The 20,730-nt window shown below is 41.6% G+C and overlaps 1 protein-coding gene across 1 annotated transcript in view; it reads right to left on the bottom strand.

Moving 5' to 3' along the window:
* BBS4 (Bardet-Biedl syndrome 4) overlaps positions 1-20,367 on the bottom strand; it is a 39,816-nt gene extending 19,449 nt beyond the window's left edge. The window contains 4 exon segments of the mRNA XM_050903630.1: positions 2,485-2,564; positions 20,192-20,260; positions 20,263-20,278; positions 20,281-20,367. Coding sequence (XP_050759587.1) covers positions 2,485-2,564; positions 20,192-20,260; positions 20,263-20,278; positions 20,281-20,367 — 252 coding nt within the window.
* Between the last annotated feature and the right edge of the window lie 363 nt (positions 20,368-20,730).

Genomic DNA, 20,730 nt, shown 5'->3' with positions numbered 1-20,730 from the left:
ATACTGCTCCATCTACATAAAACCAGTTTCTCAGAGCAAGAGAGGGCAATAGAGAGCTATCTTTTAGAGAGATCTGATTAATTCTATAAGCCCTAAAAAATCCCATAGCAAAAGGCCTTGAGCTGAGAAATATGATCTGTAATCCCAGCTTTTCCTCCCAAGTTTATTTAACTCGCTGACAGAATTTAGACATACTGGCAGGAGACCGACCAGCATGAGCGATTTTAATTAATTAAAAGCATCTGGTAATTTTAATAATTCCTTCCTCGCACATAACACAGGCAGAAGACTTCTGTTGTGAAAAACGGTTAGGGGGCAGGGCTGGAATTGATGCTGCAAGCAGAAAACACAGTTTATTAGCTTTGCATGCGAACAGCGAGAGCTGAGTGATGATCACTGCTTAGCAGGGCCTGTCCTTCCTCTCCCCTGACTCCTCTCTGCCTGTGCGATCGCAGGGGATGCTGCAGCCGCAGGCTCTGGGGGATGTTTGCCTTGCATCTTGCTGGGTAGAAGGAGAGGCGAATCAAACAGCCAGCATTATTAATCTCTCGCTGTAATGAGCAGCAAAATTTGTCAAAAGCATGGCGACACCAAAATAGATGCAGGAGTGGCACTGTAAGGGTTAAAATCAATTTATTGCCTTCACTTTGGGGAGCTAATGTTGGTAAACAAACAGTTTTTTCTTGGTCTTTTACATCATTGAAAAATATGGGAGCTTTTAAAACTGTGTTACAGAGGAAGCATTTCAAAGCACTGAGTGGGAAAAAGGGCCTAGCAAGATTCAGACCAAAACTAATAGCATCACAGGACACTTGTTTCTTAGCTGAGTCTTAAAAGAAAATTAATGGACTTTAAGGAATGCCCAAACTATATGGAAATCAAGGAGCTAACAGCAATTTAAGCCATTGGGGATAATGTCAATACCTCTTCTGGTTTTGAAGGTATTAGCCCCAAATAGCATGTTGGGGAATGTCGATGCTTATCACGTGTAAGGGCAAGCACCCGGGGCATCCAGGTTAGATCCGTAACCCCACCTAACACCTGCGGAGAGAGCCAGCGACTACCAGAGGGTCGCTCAGCCCACCTAAGATCTGACGCGCCTTTTGGACATGCCTATCAATCCTCAGTGACTGATAAAGCATCCTGGCACACCGATGTTCCTATCTTCTTTGGGACAAATCCAGGCCTCTGAGCGCACATCCATCACATCTGGGCAAAAGGACGGAAGATCATTTAACCTGCTATGGTCTGGTGCCAAACTCTTCCAACTTTACTGCAACAACTCTGCTTTGTGAGCCCTGAGGAAAGGCTTTGCTGCCTTTTACTTTGACAGCTACTGCAAAGCTGGCCTGCCAAGCTAAAGAGTATTAGCTGTCTTCTCTCAATTTTTTTTCCCCATATTTTGCTTGCTTCCATCACTGATGAAGACGTGGAGAAGTCAATGTTGCCATTATATCATCCACTTGGTTATTTTCTCTGTTTTCCTGAGCCGTACATCTTTTCTGCGCTCTGTGATTCTACATCACATCACAGAAACAGTAAACATACACAGTCAGAGACCAAAAAAATGCAGTCAGATCAACAGAAAAGGGAAACAATTTTCTATTTAGATTGCTAGCCCAACTTTTGTTTATATCTATTTAAACCAAGACCTGAGAGGAAATCGCTCTGCTGATGATACAACCCTCCGGCTCCATTAATTAAGAGCTATATGAATTTCCTCCGGCCTGCCACTTTCCTAAGCACCCCCAGGAGTTCTCCAGCAGAGAAAGACAAGTCCTGACCAATCCTGGTGTTTCAGAAGCAAAAAAGCCTTTTCAGACCTTCTTTGCACATGACAGAAACAGAAAGGCAACTCTTATTCCCCTCCTCCTGCCCACTGGCGCATCATCTTCAATAGCTCGTGTTCATTTTATCAGGAAAACACATCATTTAATAATAGATTTGCCATTTCCTTAGTGCACTTACTGTTATAATCCCAAACAAACAACCACTTCCAAGCTCCCCACCAAACTCAGGAGAAATTAAAGGGTGCAAGGTATCCTGTGTAAAATGAAAGAATTTATTCAAGGGTAACCAAGATCTTTTTTTTTTTTAGACTTGGTAGTAATGTTTTACTCAATTGAAGCGTTTTTCATAGCATCTCTGTAGTACCATCAAGAGACCTGCACTATGGAACTGCATTATTATCAGTTTGGAAGACCCTATCCATCACTTGGAACAAGAGAGGTTTGCAATTCTTTCCATTTTTCCACTCCCAAAGACGTACTGAGCTCACAGATTGCTCCAGAGAACTGCACGCATGGATCCTGAAGGTAGCCAAGGATTTGAGAACATTAAAGTTATTTTACTTGTATTTTCTCTTGGTCCCCTTATTCCAAAAGAAGTCAGAAAAGAGGGTGGTTTGGAAACTGGTATGAAAACTATCGTTTCATAACATCAGTAAAATACTTCCTAATGCCAAGTCTCAAAAGCAGCTCTTACCTTACACTCTTCGTAGTCTCTGCGAACATACAGCAGATAGATCAACCAGTTTTTCCTCTCTAGGATTGGTAACTCCGGTGCTGTAAATGTAAAATATTAACAGAATACAGGAAATCAGACTGATCAGCAGCGAACCTGGGCACAGCACAAGAGAGATTCTGAACCACCCAATCTGCAAGCACAACGCAACTAATACAGGAACTGCAATTGCACCGGGTGGTGCAATTAGTGATTTGACTTGAAGCCTGGAGCGTGGACACATAAACAGTGTCCGGTTTTATTTTACTTCTCAAACCGATGGATAAAATGCATTCTTCAAGACAGGCACTAAATAAGACCTCTTAGCAGAAAACTACCACCTCAAAAGCCTTGAGGCATCGGCTCCTTCTGGTGCAGTTAGTGGAGCAAACAGCTCCAAGCACCAACTACGCGCACATTTTAATTCAACGCTAATGCTGGTTTGGTGGAATTGGTTCTTCCAAATATACGAGAAGCAGCTTGGAGGAAATGAGTTGGATTCACATTTTGGAACTAGGGCAGAAGAATCACAGGTCTTTAAAATAAATTTCTGGGAGTGAATGAGAAGGAAAACAGGCGATACGCACAAAAGGAGATTTTGGAGATGTTGCTGGTCTGAAGGTGTGAAGAATTTAAAGAGGTCAAACTTAGTTCTTTGAAACTGTGAAGGGACTACGAAACATCACAGGTCTGACATACTGTGAAGCTACTGGCAGAAAAACATATTTGATGCAGTGGAGGAGAAAGACTTGTGCTCCAGCATTTCAATCGTAAGGAGCTTGCAGCAGTAATTATGGCAAATCACGAATGGATGTTGCTTAGTGATATTCATGTTGGGTTTAAAATTTAACACACTGCTGTGCATTTCATTAAGGCTTGAAACGTATTGCTTGTTACTCATTTCTACAGTTCAGATGCGGGTAGCTGAGAGGTAACCATAGCAACTGGCAAAAAAGCTATATGTTTGCAAGTCAATATTATGACAGAAGTGCAGAAGCAAAGCAAGGCGAGGACTGTTGCAGGAGCCGGGGCAGCGGCGAGGGCGATACAGCACGAGGCCACCTTCTCCCAGCCCCGTGGAGCACGGCACGGACCCACACCACTGATGGAGATGCAGGCTCAGCTTCCAGCAACCCAGAGGAGAAGGTATTATTTGAAGTGGTCCGCAGTCGCTTCTGCCAGCTGGCGGTACGGGTCATGATCAGATGTAAGAAAGAAGAAACTCTGCAGCTGGAAGGACTGAATCATGTCGGGAGACGTTATCGGTGCAAAGTGTTATTATCTTTTAGAAATGCTGAGCTTTAATCACACGAGAACTGCACCTGCAGCTAGTAGCAAACACATCTCTCAAGCATACCAGGCTCTCCCCCACAATTCACACCAAGTCTAGTATCACTGAGAGCATTTAAAAACAACTAGAATTTCTTCAGCTGTTGAAGTTGGAAAAAATTTTGTAAAGCCATTCTGGCTTTTTTGTTGTTTTTTTTCCTTAAATTCTAGAATGTCCAGTCACATTTGTACTAGAGCTGAGATTCAAGTGTGCACACCAGCAATTTAAGGTCATATACCTTATAAAGAAGGTTCAACTGCCCTAAAAACAAATAGAAAAATCACAGTCCAAATAAAAAAGCAATCCAAACAAGCTACGCTTACAGCAATGCACAGATCAGGGATTCCAAATGGTCTCAAATTCTGCTCTGCTGTGTAATATCTGGATCTTTGTAAGGCATTTTAACACGCGTGTTCCCAGATCAGATTAATTGATTTCTGATGACTTTATGTTTTCCATTCGTCCTTCTTTCAGTGAAACCATGAAGGGAGGAGTTAAGTGGCTGCCTAAATAGCTACAAATTGATTGAAAAAAACCCACTATTTCATAAACAGTCTGGAGGGCTGCTGTTCTGAAGCTGGTTGAGGGGCTACCTAACTCATTAACAGATTTGTAATGACTTCCTTGCGTAAGTTATTACAGATGCCAGGGTTTGACAGAACTTTCTTTTCCGAGAAACTCAGCACTTGGGGATGCTAGAAATGCACTGCAGAAAGCGGCCAGACTTGGGTGCTCTTCCTGCATAGTGTCTCCTGGTGCCACTACCCGATCGAAAACACCGAACCAGACACGTGTCCGACACACCTGGGCACTTCCTACCTTCTTTCCTAAGTACGGATTTAAGAGCAGACATTGCAAACTCTATTTAACCATAAAGATTTCAGTTACAGTCAAAACTAAAGTATACTTCACCATTTTGGGCCTACTAATACAGCTTAAAATTACAAAATCCTGCATCCTTATATACAATGAAAACTGTCTTAAATAGGGATTAATCAGAAGACCCTCCAGACATACCCCATCTGGTCTCCAACCATCTGTAGTGCACGCCTTACTGGGAGGTTAAAAAGAAACAGACAGCACCATTAAATGTTAAAATATACAGAAAAGCTAGCTGGCTGGCGCGTGTTGCCAGCTGAGATGGAAAAGACTAAATTATGTTAGAGCCTACACAAATGTTTCGGGCTAAGCTAAGAGGACAGTACATCAGTGAGCGGATGGAAGATCACTTGTTTAATTCCTGAAGGAAAGAGTTTTTTCACACTTTTAAGACCAGAGGGACGTTATATTCCACTCCCACGTAACGGAAACGCCTGCTGAGAACAGGGTTGGGAAGGAAGAAATGCTGAATGTCAGAGTGAGTGCTGAGCAGAGTATCAAGCTGCAAAAGAAAAGGTTAAAACAGACACCGCCTGCCTTCTGGGTCCAAGACTGCAAAAACCCAGAGGAGTTATGTAAAAGAGCTGGGCTGGAGAAAAAACAGAGAAAGCAAAACACACCATGAGACACAGAAGTGAACGGCATTTACATCTGCAGAGATGAAACAGTTTTGCTTCCCCCGGCAATACGCTGAGCTAAGGATAACTACGTGGAATTGGGAAAACACATGGAGTTTTTATGCTCCTAAAACTCATTTGGAAATAGCAACAAACCTGACTGAGGGGACATTACTCTCCTTTTTTCTTTTTTTTTTTTCCCCTAAGACAAGCAAATTGAAAAAAGGCAAACAATTCTGATGTCTTTCGAAAAAGATGTCTAGATGAATTCATAGATATAAGTGAATCTTACATCTGAATACAAAACAAACACAAAGTTTCATAGAAGAAAGTTGATGCACTCCCTGAGTCCATTCCAGAAAGTAAATGTGAACAGTTTGACCCCTTCTCTGAAGAAATTTAACATAAACACCATGAACCAAATCTGGTGTGCATCCCACAGAGGAGTGAGAAGAGAGGAAGGACATAGAAATTGTGAGAAAATTAATAAATTTGACACAGGAACATATTTGATTCCCCAAAAAAGCGCTGTGGGAAGTAAAGGATTATTACCAGGCTCTATACTCTGTTCAGATGCAGAAAGAAGTAACGCAAATTATTTATACACCTCTCCAGAGCCACAACCATCTTAATCGGCATTTCTGGTTTTCCACGAAAGCAGTGAGATACCTACTTCTGCTGCATTTATCTCCCTTAGGTTTGCTCCCTGAGCCTGCGGATAAGGGCTGTCCCAGAGCAAAGGGTCACTGCATTTTTCTGAAGAAAAGGGAAATACAAATCCCCAGCTATTTGGGACTCTAGCTCCAGAGAAAGGGAATAAAACATTTCGTGCCTTTCTGAAAGGACATGATTCAATCATCGCTGGTCCTAATATCCACGTATTTTTTCCAAGTTTAATAATTACCCACAGAATACCTAAAAAAACCCCCACACACAGATGATGTGTGTCGCTCAGCTCTTGCTGCATCGGCCTGAACAGCAACGTATGGCTGGATCCGGCCACGGGACTGCTACGAGGGGCAGAAGAACAGAAAGAAACATCGGCAGCATGCCTCAGTCTTCTCACGTACAAGGATGATCAGGAATAGTGGAGGCTCCGTATGGCATGTAATGGTTTGCAATCTCACGCTAATTAGAGCTGGGAACACACACTTCCGCAACCGGCCGCTCCGAAGGTTTCTGCACGGGGAAAGGCCGCCAAATTTGGCCTCGCCAGGAGGAGCTGAGCACATTCATCAAGTTCCTCAGGCTGTCTACATTGCAATTTTCCACCTTCTTCAATACACGCACCTTCAGAAGTTTCTCATATGTAACTGCTGTGGATCATATGAAAACACGCCCTTCTTTGTCACCTTTCGCAGAGCCCTCACAAATAATCCAGGCACTGCAGGGATGCAGGGACTACAGGTTAGAAAATAGTAGTTTATACCATTCTAGCAGTGGAAAAAAACCCCAAACCAACACTATTTTCTGTAAATCAATCTGCTCAAGGCCAGTCCAAGAAAATGCAATTATCCAAAAACTTGATATCTATAGTGAAAAGCATTTACAACTAGCATAATTATCTTTTGGCCTCTCTTTTCTGGGATTACAAAAGTTTAGTCTCATTAAGCAGCTGCGACAGGGAGCCAGACACCAAATATATGATTAAATACCTCAGCCAAGAGACATGCCAGTTTCTTTGAACTGTGTTTTGATTGAATTCAAAAGGGAATCCATCTGATCCCCCACTTTCTCGGTGGCCAGTGATTGATTGCACAACCCACTTCCAGTAATGTGATTTTTCTTTCTGACAATGCTCCTTTAAGGAAGCCACTGGAGCGGAAACCCCGACAGAATCCAAGTAAGATCATCAGGTTTGTATCTGTGCTGCGCTATCATCACTCTTCGCTTTATTCATCCTCTTATAGATTTTCTCAAAGGACTGGGGAAAAAAAAAAAAAAAAAAATCAGAGTTATTCCCTTTTGTGTAAGCCTCCCTAGGAAATTATTTCGTGCTTGCATCTTCATATTGGGTAATTATAGCTTAGATATGAACTATCAAACAGCGGGTTTTAGATTTAATAAAAGGGGTTTGAAATTGCTGTAAAGAGAGAGGAGGGGAAAAAAAGCCCCAGAAGGCTCCTATCAGATTCCATGGGGGAAACGATTCCTAAAGCACCGGCCATCCTCTTAAAGAAACTGCCAGGTGCAAAGAGACCACTTTTATTGTGGGCACAGCCAGAGTAAAGTGGATTTCAACATAACTGCACAACTGTAGCCATCAGGCAGCTTTTCACCTTATTTTCTCCAGCGTGCAAACTGTCAGCTGCCTGGAGCACCCTAGCACCCTTCCTGTGAAAAGCACAGATCAGCTATGGCTCTCTGAGGTGGAGAAGGAGCTCAAGAACACATTTTAGTCTCATCAGACTAAAAAAAAACCCGAGATCAGAGCCCAGTCTTTCTTCCACCCCGGCTTATTGGAAAGAGTCTGAGCCCCAGTTCACTCCCCATCCCTCCAGCTTTGCAACCCAACCTGCAGCAAACTGAGCAAGAGCAGCAAGAAGAACCTGCAGGAGAAGCAGAGAAGCAAAAGACTGAAGATACAAAGAAGAACCTGTTATGAGACCAAAATCCATAATAAGCTAAACCACACATGACATACAGCACAAGGAGAGGACAGAAAATCTTCAGAAAAGTAATTAAATTGAAGTATTTTTAATTGTTTTTGTTCTGCAGTAGCCTCACAAGCCATAGTCTGGATCCATTATGGTAGGTACCATGTACATGGGCAAGATTATTCAAAAGGCCTAATCTGGATCCTGACTCAACCATCCCTTTCCAAACTCTAATTAAAAATTGCATGTTGTAGAATAGCATTCAAGCACACAGGTATTTTCAAAATTAATAAACACAGAGGCAATGACTCAAGTCTCTATTGTAACACATTGCTATTAAGAAAGCTGCACCGAAGAAGAATTTGGTAAAGTGCATCTTGCTCTGAAGAAATCAAAGCAGGAAGCTTTGCTGCGGCAAAGCCACGAGGGAGCGAGGTTATCATCTCCCATCATCGGGCAAGGCTCGCTCTAACACACAGAAGCAGGACTGATCTTTTCGATTTGAGATTCATTTCCCATTTTAAAGTAATTCCGGTCATTGGCTTAACAGCAAACTCACAACGGCATAAAGACAATTCACTTGACACTGCAAGAGAGCATCCAAATCTGAGAGGCAACACATGAAAGTCTTTCAGGACCAAGATCCACCCCATCCCTCAATTCCCAACTCAGCCTCCTGGAGACATTTGCCAACATTATTGCCAGGGTTACAACTATTCCCGCTTGCAGAGCTTGGGGAAGGTTTACTGTCGGGCATAGCTGCGGTTGCAGTCCAAAATGAAGCTTGGTGCTCTCACAGCCGTGTTAAATAAACATGGATAGGGAGGGAAAGGCGAGGATGAAACCAGCTGGGCATATCTCCTTTTTGCCTTGAGCTTCACAAGCTGCCAATGCGAGGAATTACACTACCGTTTGTAAAACTGGTGACAGCGAGGTAATGAGTATCTTCTAAACAAAAATAATATTACAATAATAAGGCACAAACTCAAATAGCTACTATTAAACAACATACCACTGCCAGGGAATTGTATGTTCCAAAGTAAGGTTTGAATAACGGATAGACAGCATTTTTAGGCTCTAATATCAAGGTTTTTAGATTTAAAAATAACAGACTGCCTTGATCTCAGAGGCGCATCCTACAAATTCCTAGCTAGGCTGGTGCACAGACAAATTTAACAAGAAATCCTCTTCCTTACTCAGACACTCAAAGGCTTTTATTGAGACTCTAGTAATATAAATACATTATAGCTTTGAAAGAAAACTAGTTCAGGAACACTGGTCTTCCTACGCCCAGATCCATCCTTGGAGTTTGAAAAATGGAGACATAATGTATTCAAAACCCAGTAATGATGAAAAATAACTCCAAAAACCACCGCCCAGAGGAGGTTGTATATGCTGTATTTCACTCATCGTGTGTGAGTACATGCATACATATATGAGAATACAGACGTTTGTGTACACAAATACCTGTAAAATGGATATAAGCAACAGAAAAAAGGAGAGAGCCTTTTGCTGTAGCCATTCTCTCTGTTTAATCCCCTTCCCCCTGTTTTCCCTTTTGCAAATTGCTGCTGGAACACCTTTAAATCAAACAATAAACCCATACAGTTCCTCATTATTTACAGTCAGCTGGGGTTAATAAAACTCATCATATACAATTCTGGTGCCAGCAAGAAAGCCATAATTCATAGCTGTGATCTTACTATCGTGTATTAATAGCTTCACAATACGCAGAGAAAACGGGAAGAAGGCTGAAAAACAGCAGCAGGTTTAAACAAAAAAGCAACATTTCTGACTCTACACCTCCCCCTGCAGGAAAATTAGCCAAAGCTATATGGAAGAGCTGAAAATTGTATCTTAAAGCTGATTTATACACTAGGGCGAAGACAAAAAAAAAGGGCATTTTCTGTTGTTAGTTTACACTGCATAAATCTTGAAGAGTTGCTAGCTCAGACTTCAGTGGTTGTTCTGATTTAAGACATTTAAAGTCCTGAGTTACTCCAAATAAAAATGTTTTTATTTACAAGACAAATACCTACATTGATTATTCAATATAAATGTCTTCTAGTATGTGCTGCTCAAGTTTAACCTTAAGGTAAAGTGGGAAGATCTATAAATAAATACACACTTGTGACCCCCCTGGACTTCCCAGCGCCACAGCAAGGTTCCCAGGGGCAGAACCAGTCGAGTTACTGGGAAATCTCCGTGAGTGGTACGAGGCTGGCGAGAAACCACCCTGCAATCCTGACTCCATTTGATGGGGGGGGGGGGGAATTACATACATTAGCAAAAGTACATTAGCCTGATCGTTTACCACACAAAAAATTTTATTCAAGCCTAATACTGTTTGATTCAAGTCTAAAATTTGATTCAAACAAATAACACGGGGGTGAAATTTAGTAACAAATGAGTATGTTAAAAAGGAATTTGAAAAAGTATAATCTTCTTTATTTGCTCAAAAAAATCAAAACTGAAAGGCTGTTTCCTCTGGACAAGCCAATTTTGACCATCAGCGCTGACTGCTGAGCAGAGACACGTGCTCTAAACAGAAGAAAAACAAGGATCTGAAAGAGCTTTTGCTATTTTTGCTTTTAAAGACAAGCTAATCTAGAAAAAAATAGGCTGATTCGCACAACAGGTCTCAAGTCCCTGAGGATGCAGACACTACGCTTGGAGATACTCAAGGATCCAACCCCTGGCATAGCACCCCAACTGTTACCTTCTCCATTTAAACAATTTTTTTTCCTGCTTGATGCCTTGTGCTCTTGTAGGCAAGAAGGAGACTGAGCTCCCTCCGGGTATCTATGTGCCAATGCGGTTCCTAAATAAGGGAGGTAAAGTACACCATCGCAGAGGGCTTCTGAATAAAATGGTTTGTAAATAGCACAGGAGGTCTGAGATATTAACTAACTGGTGACTACTCACTGTCTCCTCCCACAGCAAAGCAGGGATGGAAGATATTTCCCCCGCAAACGAAGCAACACTGGCTGCAGGCATTCCCAAAATAACCTGTGTAACCAGCTTCTCATTAATTCCAGTATCAGGAGCACAGTAGTTTTGGGATTTCCAGTCTAATCCTTCCTTTGGCTTAAATTCTTATGCTTAGCCTTTTTCTGTCTACAGCATGAGGTACTTTACACAGAAATTGAAACTAAAATCATTGGAGGGAATTTGTAAGAAAAAGCTTTCCTCTTAGAAAGCAAAATAAAATTGTAACAGGGAGAGGACCACAATCCAGCCCTAACAGTCTTTGAAACTTCCCACTCAGTAGGGAGTAACACCTAGAACCTGTCCTCATTTCATCCACTGCCAAAGAAGAATATTATATTAGAAGCATATTATATTAGAAGAAAATAAAAAAAATATATATATAAAAAAATACAGAAGTTGGTCTTGCAAACAGCACTCCCTACTACAAGACCCTATTTTCTGAATGCACAAACTTCTTCCGGACTTGTTGCTGTCCCCTGCAGCCTGTGTGTATAGTGTGAGCATAGCTGCTTCCAAGTTGACCTATTGTCATATTATTATTATTTCATTATCATTGTTTTTCATTCTTTCTGTCTATTAACTGTCTTTATCTCAACTCACGAGTTTTTTTTCCTGATTCTCTCCCCATCCCAGGGCGGGGGGCAGTGAGCGAGCGGCGCGTGGTGCTTAGCTGCCGGCTGGGTTAACACGACACTCAGGATGAAGTTTTCCAGGTCAGATGTCTGTCCCAGGATGAATATTTGCCTGTGCAGCCTTCACTCTTCCCTGCTGCACAAATGTCTTAACAATACAGTCTTTAATTACACAAGCACATCTACAATTACAGGAACACACCAGGATTTTCATCAGGTGCCCTGCCTCCTTCTAATGACGATGAATATAAAAATGAATCAAGGTCAGACAGTGACTGAAATTGTTGAGAAATATTAATAAAACAGTGACTAAATCACAGGACTGCTGAAGCGTCTGTTACACAGTTTAAAACATCCGCGGCAAAGGGGACAGACCCTGGAAGGAGTGAATGAACAGTCTCTTCGCTAAGACGCTATAAAGCTGCTCATGAGACAAGAAACCTCACTCCGATTTCTGTTACAAAGCTGGAAAAATCACCTAACCAGGCTTCCCGAAGGCAGCCACTACATGCCCATCCATCATTTTTGGCTGTACGGCTTGAAAGACATGAGAGCTGGTACCTCCCAGCCAGCGCTCGCTCCAGCAAGCAGGATGAGCAGCAGCCATGCTCTGGCCATGGAAGTGTTGCAGTACACGTGCTTGGTAACTCTGAAAAAGCAAGACCTCAAGCACTGGGGAACCCAAAATGTCTTCTTGACAAGCAAGTATTGTCTCTTAAGAGACTTCAACGTATAATGCACGGTTTGAGTACGACACAGAAGAACCTTGCAGCATCAGGGAATTTATCTATGGGATTTGATAGCTGAAGATAAACACAACAACTGGCTATACACTGAATAATGGAGATATCTTTTATTTAAAAAGCCCTCAGTGAGCTGTTCCTTTTTCAGCGAGTCCCATCATTCCTGTGCAACAGATGATGTGGGAGAGCTGGGCTAAAGCCAATGTGTAATTATATCACTAAAGGCTCAAAGGCTCGAATTCAAGTTGCACAGACAACATTAATTCTGACATTCTTGAGTGGGACGCATCTCCTTTAACTTCAGTGTCTGAAAATTAAGACATCTGAGTTACTTGCCTTGGGCTGTCTTTAAGGTAAAGGAGAGGAATACACTCCTTGGGGAGTGATTCATGGCATCCCAAGACAGGTGGCTGGGAGAGGTCAGAGGAATGGCATCAGATGGGCTTTCCACCGACTAAACACGGAGCACAGGTGATCTGCTGAGACTTGCTCTACGTCAGCGATATCTCAATTCCGAAAGATGAATCCCACCCTTCCTAAATTTGTTACTTACTACCTTTATAAAATTGTTTTTAAATCCACAATAGGAGATGCCATTTTATCTGTAAGCAGCACACCAACAGACAAACGTGAAGTTGAATGCTTTAAAATACAAAAGAAATTTGCCTAGCACCAAGGACTTTCAAAGGAACTTCAAAAAATAAATTTACCGATTTAAATGTGATCCTAAAGTAATACATTGCGATTGTAGTTAGATCCTCTAACGCTGAGCTATTGTACTTCATCCTCCTCCTGATCCTGACCCAGCGCAATATATTTCTTAATTATCAAATTATCAAAAGACACTCTGGTTATACCCGCTTTCTACAAGAGGTGGCACTTTTATGGCACTTTTCGTTGCCTAATTAAGTTTGCAACAGGCTTAAGAAGCAGATACAGATCTTCCTCTTTACAGAGAGGAAATGAAGTAGCTTGACAACTGCCAAAAGACGTAAAGCTAGAACTGAAACTATGAATCTTCCGATTTAAAAATTAGCACTAAAATTTTACAGTGATACCAGTCTTGACAGAAAAACACACCTGCTACGCTGGCTGCAAAGGATTCCCTGTTCCTGTGATCACGGATATTAACGTACACACACAAGAGGGCAGAGCTGCGCTAGCACATTCAAACTTAAATATGTACCAGTTCTTTGTGGTGCAGGGATTACTGGGCTGTTATTTTGGGGAGAAGAGGATGAAGTGAAGTATATTATACAATTTAATTACCCAAAAATGATAATTCATTTTTTTTTAATCTCACTATTCAAAACTAACAGCTGCATCAGATCCTGAACAACATACACACAGCACTACTATCCACTTATCGCAGAGAGATGAAAATATCAAATTCTCTTATATAAAACAATGACGTAATTACCAACTAATCTATGTTATTTAGAAACCATTTTCTTCCCACAAGGTTGTAGGTTCAAATGGACTGAAAGATCTTGGCTTGCACATGGCTAAATGGAAACGAATTGGTACGTACAGATACGGGAACTGCATTTGCTCCCGTACAACCACGACATTTCCACTAACGTCTTTTCTCTTTGACACACTTGAAAGTATTAATTAATTTAACTCAAGGGGGTTGTTTTTATCTGGATTTCTCAGGCAGCTTCACTCTTACAAGTTCAAAGGCAGCTTTGAAGCTGGCTCAAAGAATGGATTTATATTGATTTAAAAAAATGTATCAGGAATTCAGAAATGATCAGCTCTACAAGTGCACAGAATCGACTCCTCGGGGTACTAAAAAGTTCCTGCTCTTCAGAGTGCTCAAGCCATTAAAATACTTACAAGATCCCTTAAAATATCTGCAGGAGCAGGAGGGATCCTCACTAGTTCATCTGTGTGAGCAGGAGCCTCCCGGAGAGAGAAATGCATTTTCGGAGGGCAGGTCATCAAAAGCCACTTATCTACTGCTGCATAATCTGAAAGTTATTTATTATCTAACAGTCACATTTTGAGATTGCTTACCGTCATGAGCAGCTCCTAACCAAAGTCAATACCAGATAAAGTGAGCTTTACTGCCCATCGAATCAGCACACGCAATTATTTTTTATTAGAACCCACTGACTACACCCTTGGCTTCAAGGATGAGGACCCACATGAAAAGGACGGCACTATCAGTATTTGAGCTAAATACTGCCATGGGATTTAGCTGGACAAGAATAACACACACTGCTTGAGAATATTTCAAAATTCAATTAAACAAAAGAAACTACCCTGGTAAGATGCAAAATACCGTGTCATCGTCATCTGTCCAAAACGCAGGTTTCTGTGTGGTAAAAGTGTGGTAACTTTGAGCCACAAAGAAGAACACCCTTATTACCGCAGAGTTTAAGAACAGGATACAACCACAGCTTTGAAAGACACATTTACATTACACACTTCCCTATGATTTAATTCATCTGCAATAGCCAAATCTAATCAAACTTTTCTATTACTGACGAAGGGACACCGAGCACTTGCGTGTTTATCGCTGATAAACCTACTTCATCAGCTGTTTTAATCTTGGGTCAGTAACTTACTTTGTCTCTGAAATGGAGAATGTAATAGAAGCGGCGAGAACTTCATTTCCTCCCTTTCAATGACCCACAATGGTCTTACAAGACATTTTTGCTAGTTATGCTCGCAATTATACAAGACAGAAGTGGAACTCACCTAAAAAAAAGGTAAGATGAAGACTCACAAGCCTTGACACATCCAGAGACCTGGTTTACTTTACAGAAGTGCTCTGATGTGAAGCATTGAGCATGCTAAAATGCCCAACAGGCAGACCTGACCACAGAGTACGCTAAAATTTCTCCCTATAAAATTTCTTCCATACATCTCGCCCGCACCCTGCAGTACTATCTTTAGCAGCACTCAAACAGGCCAAGTAGTGCATTGCAATATATCCATTTATACGGTATTTTTCATTTAATGTCTCCAAATGTTTTGTTAACTGAAAGCCTGCAGCATCCAAAAACTGTCATTGAATATTAGACCAATCTTGTGGTTGATAAATGGAAAGAAACAAAAGTCAAAGTGCTTTGCCAAAGGTCACAGTTAATCCAAGGCAGAATTCCTTGCTTCAAACCCTAGAAAAAAACATACCTACAAAGCATCCAAAAAATATCCCAATGCCCAGGACTGGGGAGAACACTTAATCCCTGCTACTACTTTTACAATTCACAAGGGGAACATTTTCGCATTGAAAATTATGTACCTGACCCTTCCTTGGGTAAACATAGAGGTGGTTGGTAACAATCCAGAATTCTCCTTCTTCATAGTCTAGTGGATTTCTAGCCCAAGTTCTTCCCAGCGACTCAAGTGAAATCTACTTTATTTTGCTTCAGTGTATTTATTATAGTATATACATATTTAGGATTCTACCCTGTTGTTAAAAAGCCATCGCTGTATCTCAGAAAATCTGAGGTCTAATATTTGTGTAGAAATCCAAATGCATTTAGAATTGTTCCATTAACCTCTGAACTGTTATTAGACTAACATGAGCCCAGAACTACCTTTCTAAATGTGTTTTTCAACAATAAACGGAAATAAATTCAAATTATGTTCCATAAAAATCAACAGTACAAGCTGGTAAAAGCGCTTCTCTGCTACAGTACTATCAGATACTATAAAATGACTTGATTTGCCTGTGTGGCAAAAGGAAAGTGGAAAGATGGGAGGCAGCCTATCTCAATTCAAAAACAAAGCATTTAGGAAAATATCTGATTAATTTAAAATGCAGCAGGGAGATTAAAACCCCATCTCAGCAGGCTGATATTAACTCTACATCGCTTCAAGGAACAGAGCTCCCTTTATTCTACCATCAATTGCTTGGGGACAAAATATCAACACGGGGAGAGTTATGGATCTTGATGTAGCAACAAAGGGAATTGATTTTCAGAGCAGCTCTCCCCACGGGGGGTAAAGGACAAAATAATGAATGGTTTTAGCTACTAACGTGTCAGCTGCTGAGTAATGATTGTCACCAAGTGCAGCTACAAGATACTCCGAGGGGTTTGCCTTCCACCGGTCCCTTTAATTTAGATTGCTGGATGTAGAGATTTCTAACCTGATTGCTGTGTACAACGCCCTTCCCCACCACCACCTCAATCTGCTCCAGACCCTTCATACGCTTGTTGAACGCTCGTCGTCTTCCCTTTGGGCTGACCTGCCTGCAAGACAGACTCTCTTAAATCCCAACCTTTCGGGCTCTCGCAACCTAAAAGCCATGTGACAGATCAGCCCTGACAGCAGCTAATTCAAGAGCAAATTCTGCCTCTTAACTCCAAGTTATTCTTGTTTAAGAGCCATAAAATCAGGTTGCTAAACACTGGTTCCAGGTTTCCATTTTCTCTTGTCTCACGGACAGGATCAAAGTAGCATCCATGGGAGAAAAGCAACACAACAGTAAGGGGAAGCCGCTCGACTCTCACGTTGCACAGTTCAGCAGTATTCAACGTATTCTCATCTGCATCACAGGCCAGACCGAAAACGTGGTCTTCTGGTGTTCCTTCTGGTTAAGCAACAAAACTCACATGTGTATTTTGTCATTCCAATGATTTTTTGCAAATTTGAGATCACATTCTCAGAAACATAGGTTTAATACCTTACTCCTATCCAGTACAAACACAGGCAAGCTGTTACCATCTGAATCCAGGCCCTGTGATGATTAAAGTTAGGAATTCAGCGATGGCTTGGTCATACTCTACTATATTTGTGTACAATAATATTGTTTCGTTATTGCAATACATGCTCTATTTGGGTACAAACTTTATCCATAGGATAAAATGTTCATAGGAGACCATATTATACCATATGGTCTCTGTATTTCATAGACCTGCTTGCAATAACGTTGGTTTCAGCATCTCTCTTGCATCCTACTTGAAAATATAATGCAAATATAAAAAGGCAAATTGCTGCAACAGAAAGTTACCATTCAGTGTTCAAAAATGTCAGTTTAAAGTAAGTTTAGCAGCACTCTTCTATTCAAACAGAACTGATGTAGATTTGCCTGGCTCCTTAAAGTTCACCATGATTCTCCTCAGCCAAACTAAAATAGGATGAGATACTTCATGAAGATGTTCTACGAAAATCCTATTTAAAAAAAAAACAAAACGGTCATGGGAAAAAGACGCGATTCTTTCCCACCAAACTCCACAAAAGCATATACAACGTCACCTTCGTTCTCCCCCCTCCTCTCTTAAGTGTCCCCAGCATCACACCCACACACAAAGGACACTGTTATATCTCCCCTTATTACAAATCTTTTTCCTGCCCTCATTTCCTAGAGATTAACAATCAGGCAGCTCAAATCAGCTTTTGCCCACTGCACTAAAGGCAACACAGTCAAATATGAAATGGCAAAGCACAAAGGCTTCCAAGCCATTTCATTTCAGAACTACCCGAGGTGTGCCAGGTGGAGGAGGCACTGGAGATGCCTCAATTTACCTTAAGAGACAGAAAACAGAATTACAAAAGTCACAGGCTAGATTATTTTTTTCTTCACCATAGTTAATTTTGAGTCAAGGGTCGTATCAGTATAAAAGGGAGATCCAGAGCCACAAATAACCGGATTTCATTTACTATTTTCTCCCCTCTGGCATGCAGCTGTGTGAACACCAACGCCAAATGAAGGAGGTGGAATGAACATTGGCTGGTGATGGAGACAGATCAATTCTTTCGCGTGGCCTTTGCCCAGCCTTGGACTTGCAGCCTTAAGACCTGAAGGAGCTTGGTGGCCCTTTTTAAAGAAGTGTCCAGCTCTGTTTCAGGGCTGTTAATGCAAAATGCTGAGTAGGAGAGAAAACTCCTCCTCGGCAGCCATGAACAAGCAGCCCTTTATCAAACAGCAGGCGGGATCTGGAGAAGCAGTCCCATTAAGAAAGTAGCAATTGCCACAGTTCATTCTTCCCAAACAATCAATATTAAATTGCACACGCTTAAAAGCAGGAAGGCACTTGACGGACAGTTTAACAAGCAAGCTGACAGAGGCACGACAGCGTCTATCCAGCACACTTCCCCGTCTTCTTTGTAAGGCTGATGGCCCCATCCTTCTTTTTCAGCTATTCCGTTCGCTCATGAATTATGCAGAGTTGATTTAATAGACCTCAGCCCGCCAGGAAAGAGCGCTGGAGTGATAGTCCATCTCTTGGCAAACACCATCAGCCTGATCCCTCTACAGATGTTTTATTTAGAGAACTGCAAACGTACACTGTCCTGTGAAAACAGGGCAAATATCACGGATGGGACTTGCATGACGAGGCAGAACAAGGTGGGGGTTACTGAGGATAAGGAGGAGATCAGAGTCATAACCTTTCTAGAAAAGGATGGAGACGAACCATCTCGCTAAGGAGTGAATCAGTGCCTCCATGGAAGCCATGCTAATTGGTTCAAAGTAACAGCCATCCTTGCTCTAAAAGAGTTGGCAGTCAAGATAAAAGCAAATTTTGGGTTTATTTTTACTTGCATACGGGCCCGAAGCAGTAGCAATTGTTTCCTCTCAGCTCCAGGCAATGTACGAAAGAGGCTCGGCCTTGTGCAAGCCAACAGCTGTAGGTCTACATCAAACACCATCTCCAGGATAGCAATATTCTGCCCAAGTGCTGGAATTCTGCTGCCAGGAATCAGGACTACGTGATGTTAGCCTGACCTCTCCAAAAGAAAAGGAAAGTGGTTTTTCCAGCTTACCAGGGCCAGTTATAGCACAGTGCCTGCATGTGAGACAAAGAACCTTTAGGCAGAAACTAGAATGTAGCACCAAGGAAGTCTCCATCCCAAGGAATTTAGAAACATGGAAGATTTCTTCCCAAAGTATACTCTGACAGGCACATCACACATTCAGGGTAGAAAAAGGCCAAAGTACAGAGCTCCCCAACCGAGCTTCCCTGAATTAAAAGGTCAGGGAAAAGCAGGACTGCTTCTGACTGGCACTGTAAGTATATTGGGGTTCTAGCAACACTGCAGAGTTCACTCTTAATTATAACCTGACTTGACAGGGCCCTCTGGACACGTGAGAAAGGAAAATCCACAAAAAAACCCCAAACCTCAACTTAGGTAGGTGCAAAAGTCTCTACAGTGAACAGATCTGTACTAGGAACGTGAGCACAGCTCAGTACCACAGAGAAGGAAATGCTCATTGCGTGCGCCAGGACAAGTCACGTCGCAAGAGCGAGGGAAGAGGGGAAAGGAGAGGCTGCAACATCAAATTGTGCTGCAGGCTTTACCGGACCCCTTACAAAACATCAGGCTTTAGTCAAATATTTTGAACCAATAATTGAAATTGTTCCTGTTCCAGTTTAGATTCCACCAAGATTTCAAAACAACAACTCAGACTGAGTTAATTAACTCTCACTTTCAGTATGAAAAAAAAAAAAACCAAAACCAAACAAAAACTAATAATAACCTGGCTGGTTTGATCTCACTTGCACATCCCTTTTACTTCAAAACTTAGAAAATGTGACATGAAAAATCAACGAGACACAATGTTAGTTTCCCAAGATCATTTCTACAGCAATACAGTATTCTGGAGAACCTAAAATGAACAAATGTCTCCTATTATTTAAGAAGATAAATGAATATCAAACTCATTAGCAGCCCAACAAGTATGGACACAATAAAATAAACAGTCTCTCAGATTATAAGCAAACATGATGCAGGCTGTAGGCACAGGAAGTCAGCCAGGAACAGCACTGAGCTAGTGCTCATACAGACTCTAGAAAAAAGTACTTGTACTCAGCAGCTTACAGTCTAGATAGTCTGGTCTTTTCCCAGTGGACATTTATTTCTTACTAGACAGCTGCACACACTCTGAAAGAAATCTTAAAATCAACCTGCCCAAGAAACACAATCATATCTTCAAACAAACCTTTTTTAGGATGGGGTTTTGGAGGTTCTGTAGCTGCTGGCAATGAAGAAACCTGAAAAGACAGAAAAGAGGAGTATTAAACATTATTAACCAGACAAGGTTCCTTGAAGATCTATTCCAGAAAATAATCCGAAAGGACAACTGGCAAATCCCAAAAGAGGGCATAAAAATAGCATCATTGCTGCCAGACAAACTCTGCCCTGCCAAGCGCTGCGCTTCCCTAGCCATAGCTAGGCGGAGATTTCTGTTCGCCGTGTAGATTAAATAAACCCACTCGTTTTACAGTACATTCCTGTTCCGTAGGTTCACTACTATTTAATAGGATTCTAGAAAGTGATCGTTACCTTGTAAAAAACCAAAACTCAAGCATTTAAGATGCTAATTAGAGATCACAGGGGAAAATGTCAAAAGCATTTCTTATAAAACATTTATAAAGTTAATTAGAACAAAGTCGTTCCTGAGGAACCATCAGAGTCTGCAGGCGTGTGAGCGCAGCGACGTCCCATCGCACAGCGGGCAACAAACCTCAACCTGCAAAT

Source organism: Gymnogyps californianus, chromosome 11 (genome assembly GCF_018139145.2).
Source record: "Gymnogyps californianus isolate 813 chromosome 11, ASM1813914v2, whole genome shotgun sequence".
Lineage (NCBI taxonomy): Eukaryota > Metazoa > Chordata > Aves > Accipitriformes > Cathartidae > Gymnogyps > Gymnogyps californianus.
Note: the sequence above shows the minus strand (reverse complement) of the source record. Positions and strands in the feature narration are given on the sequence as shown.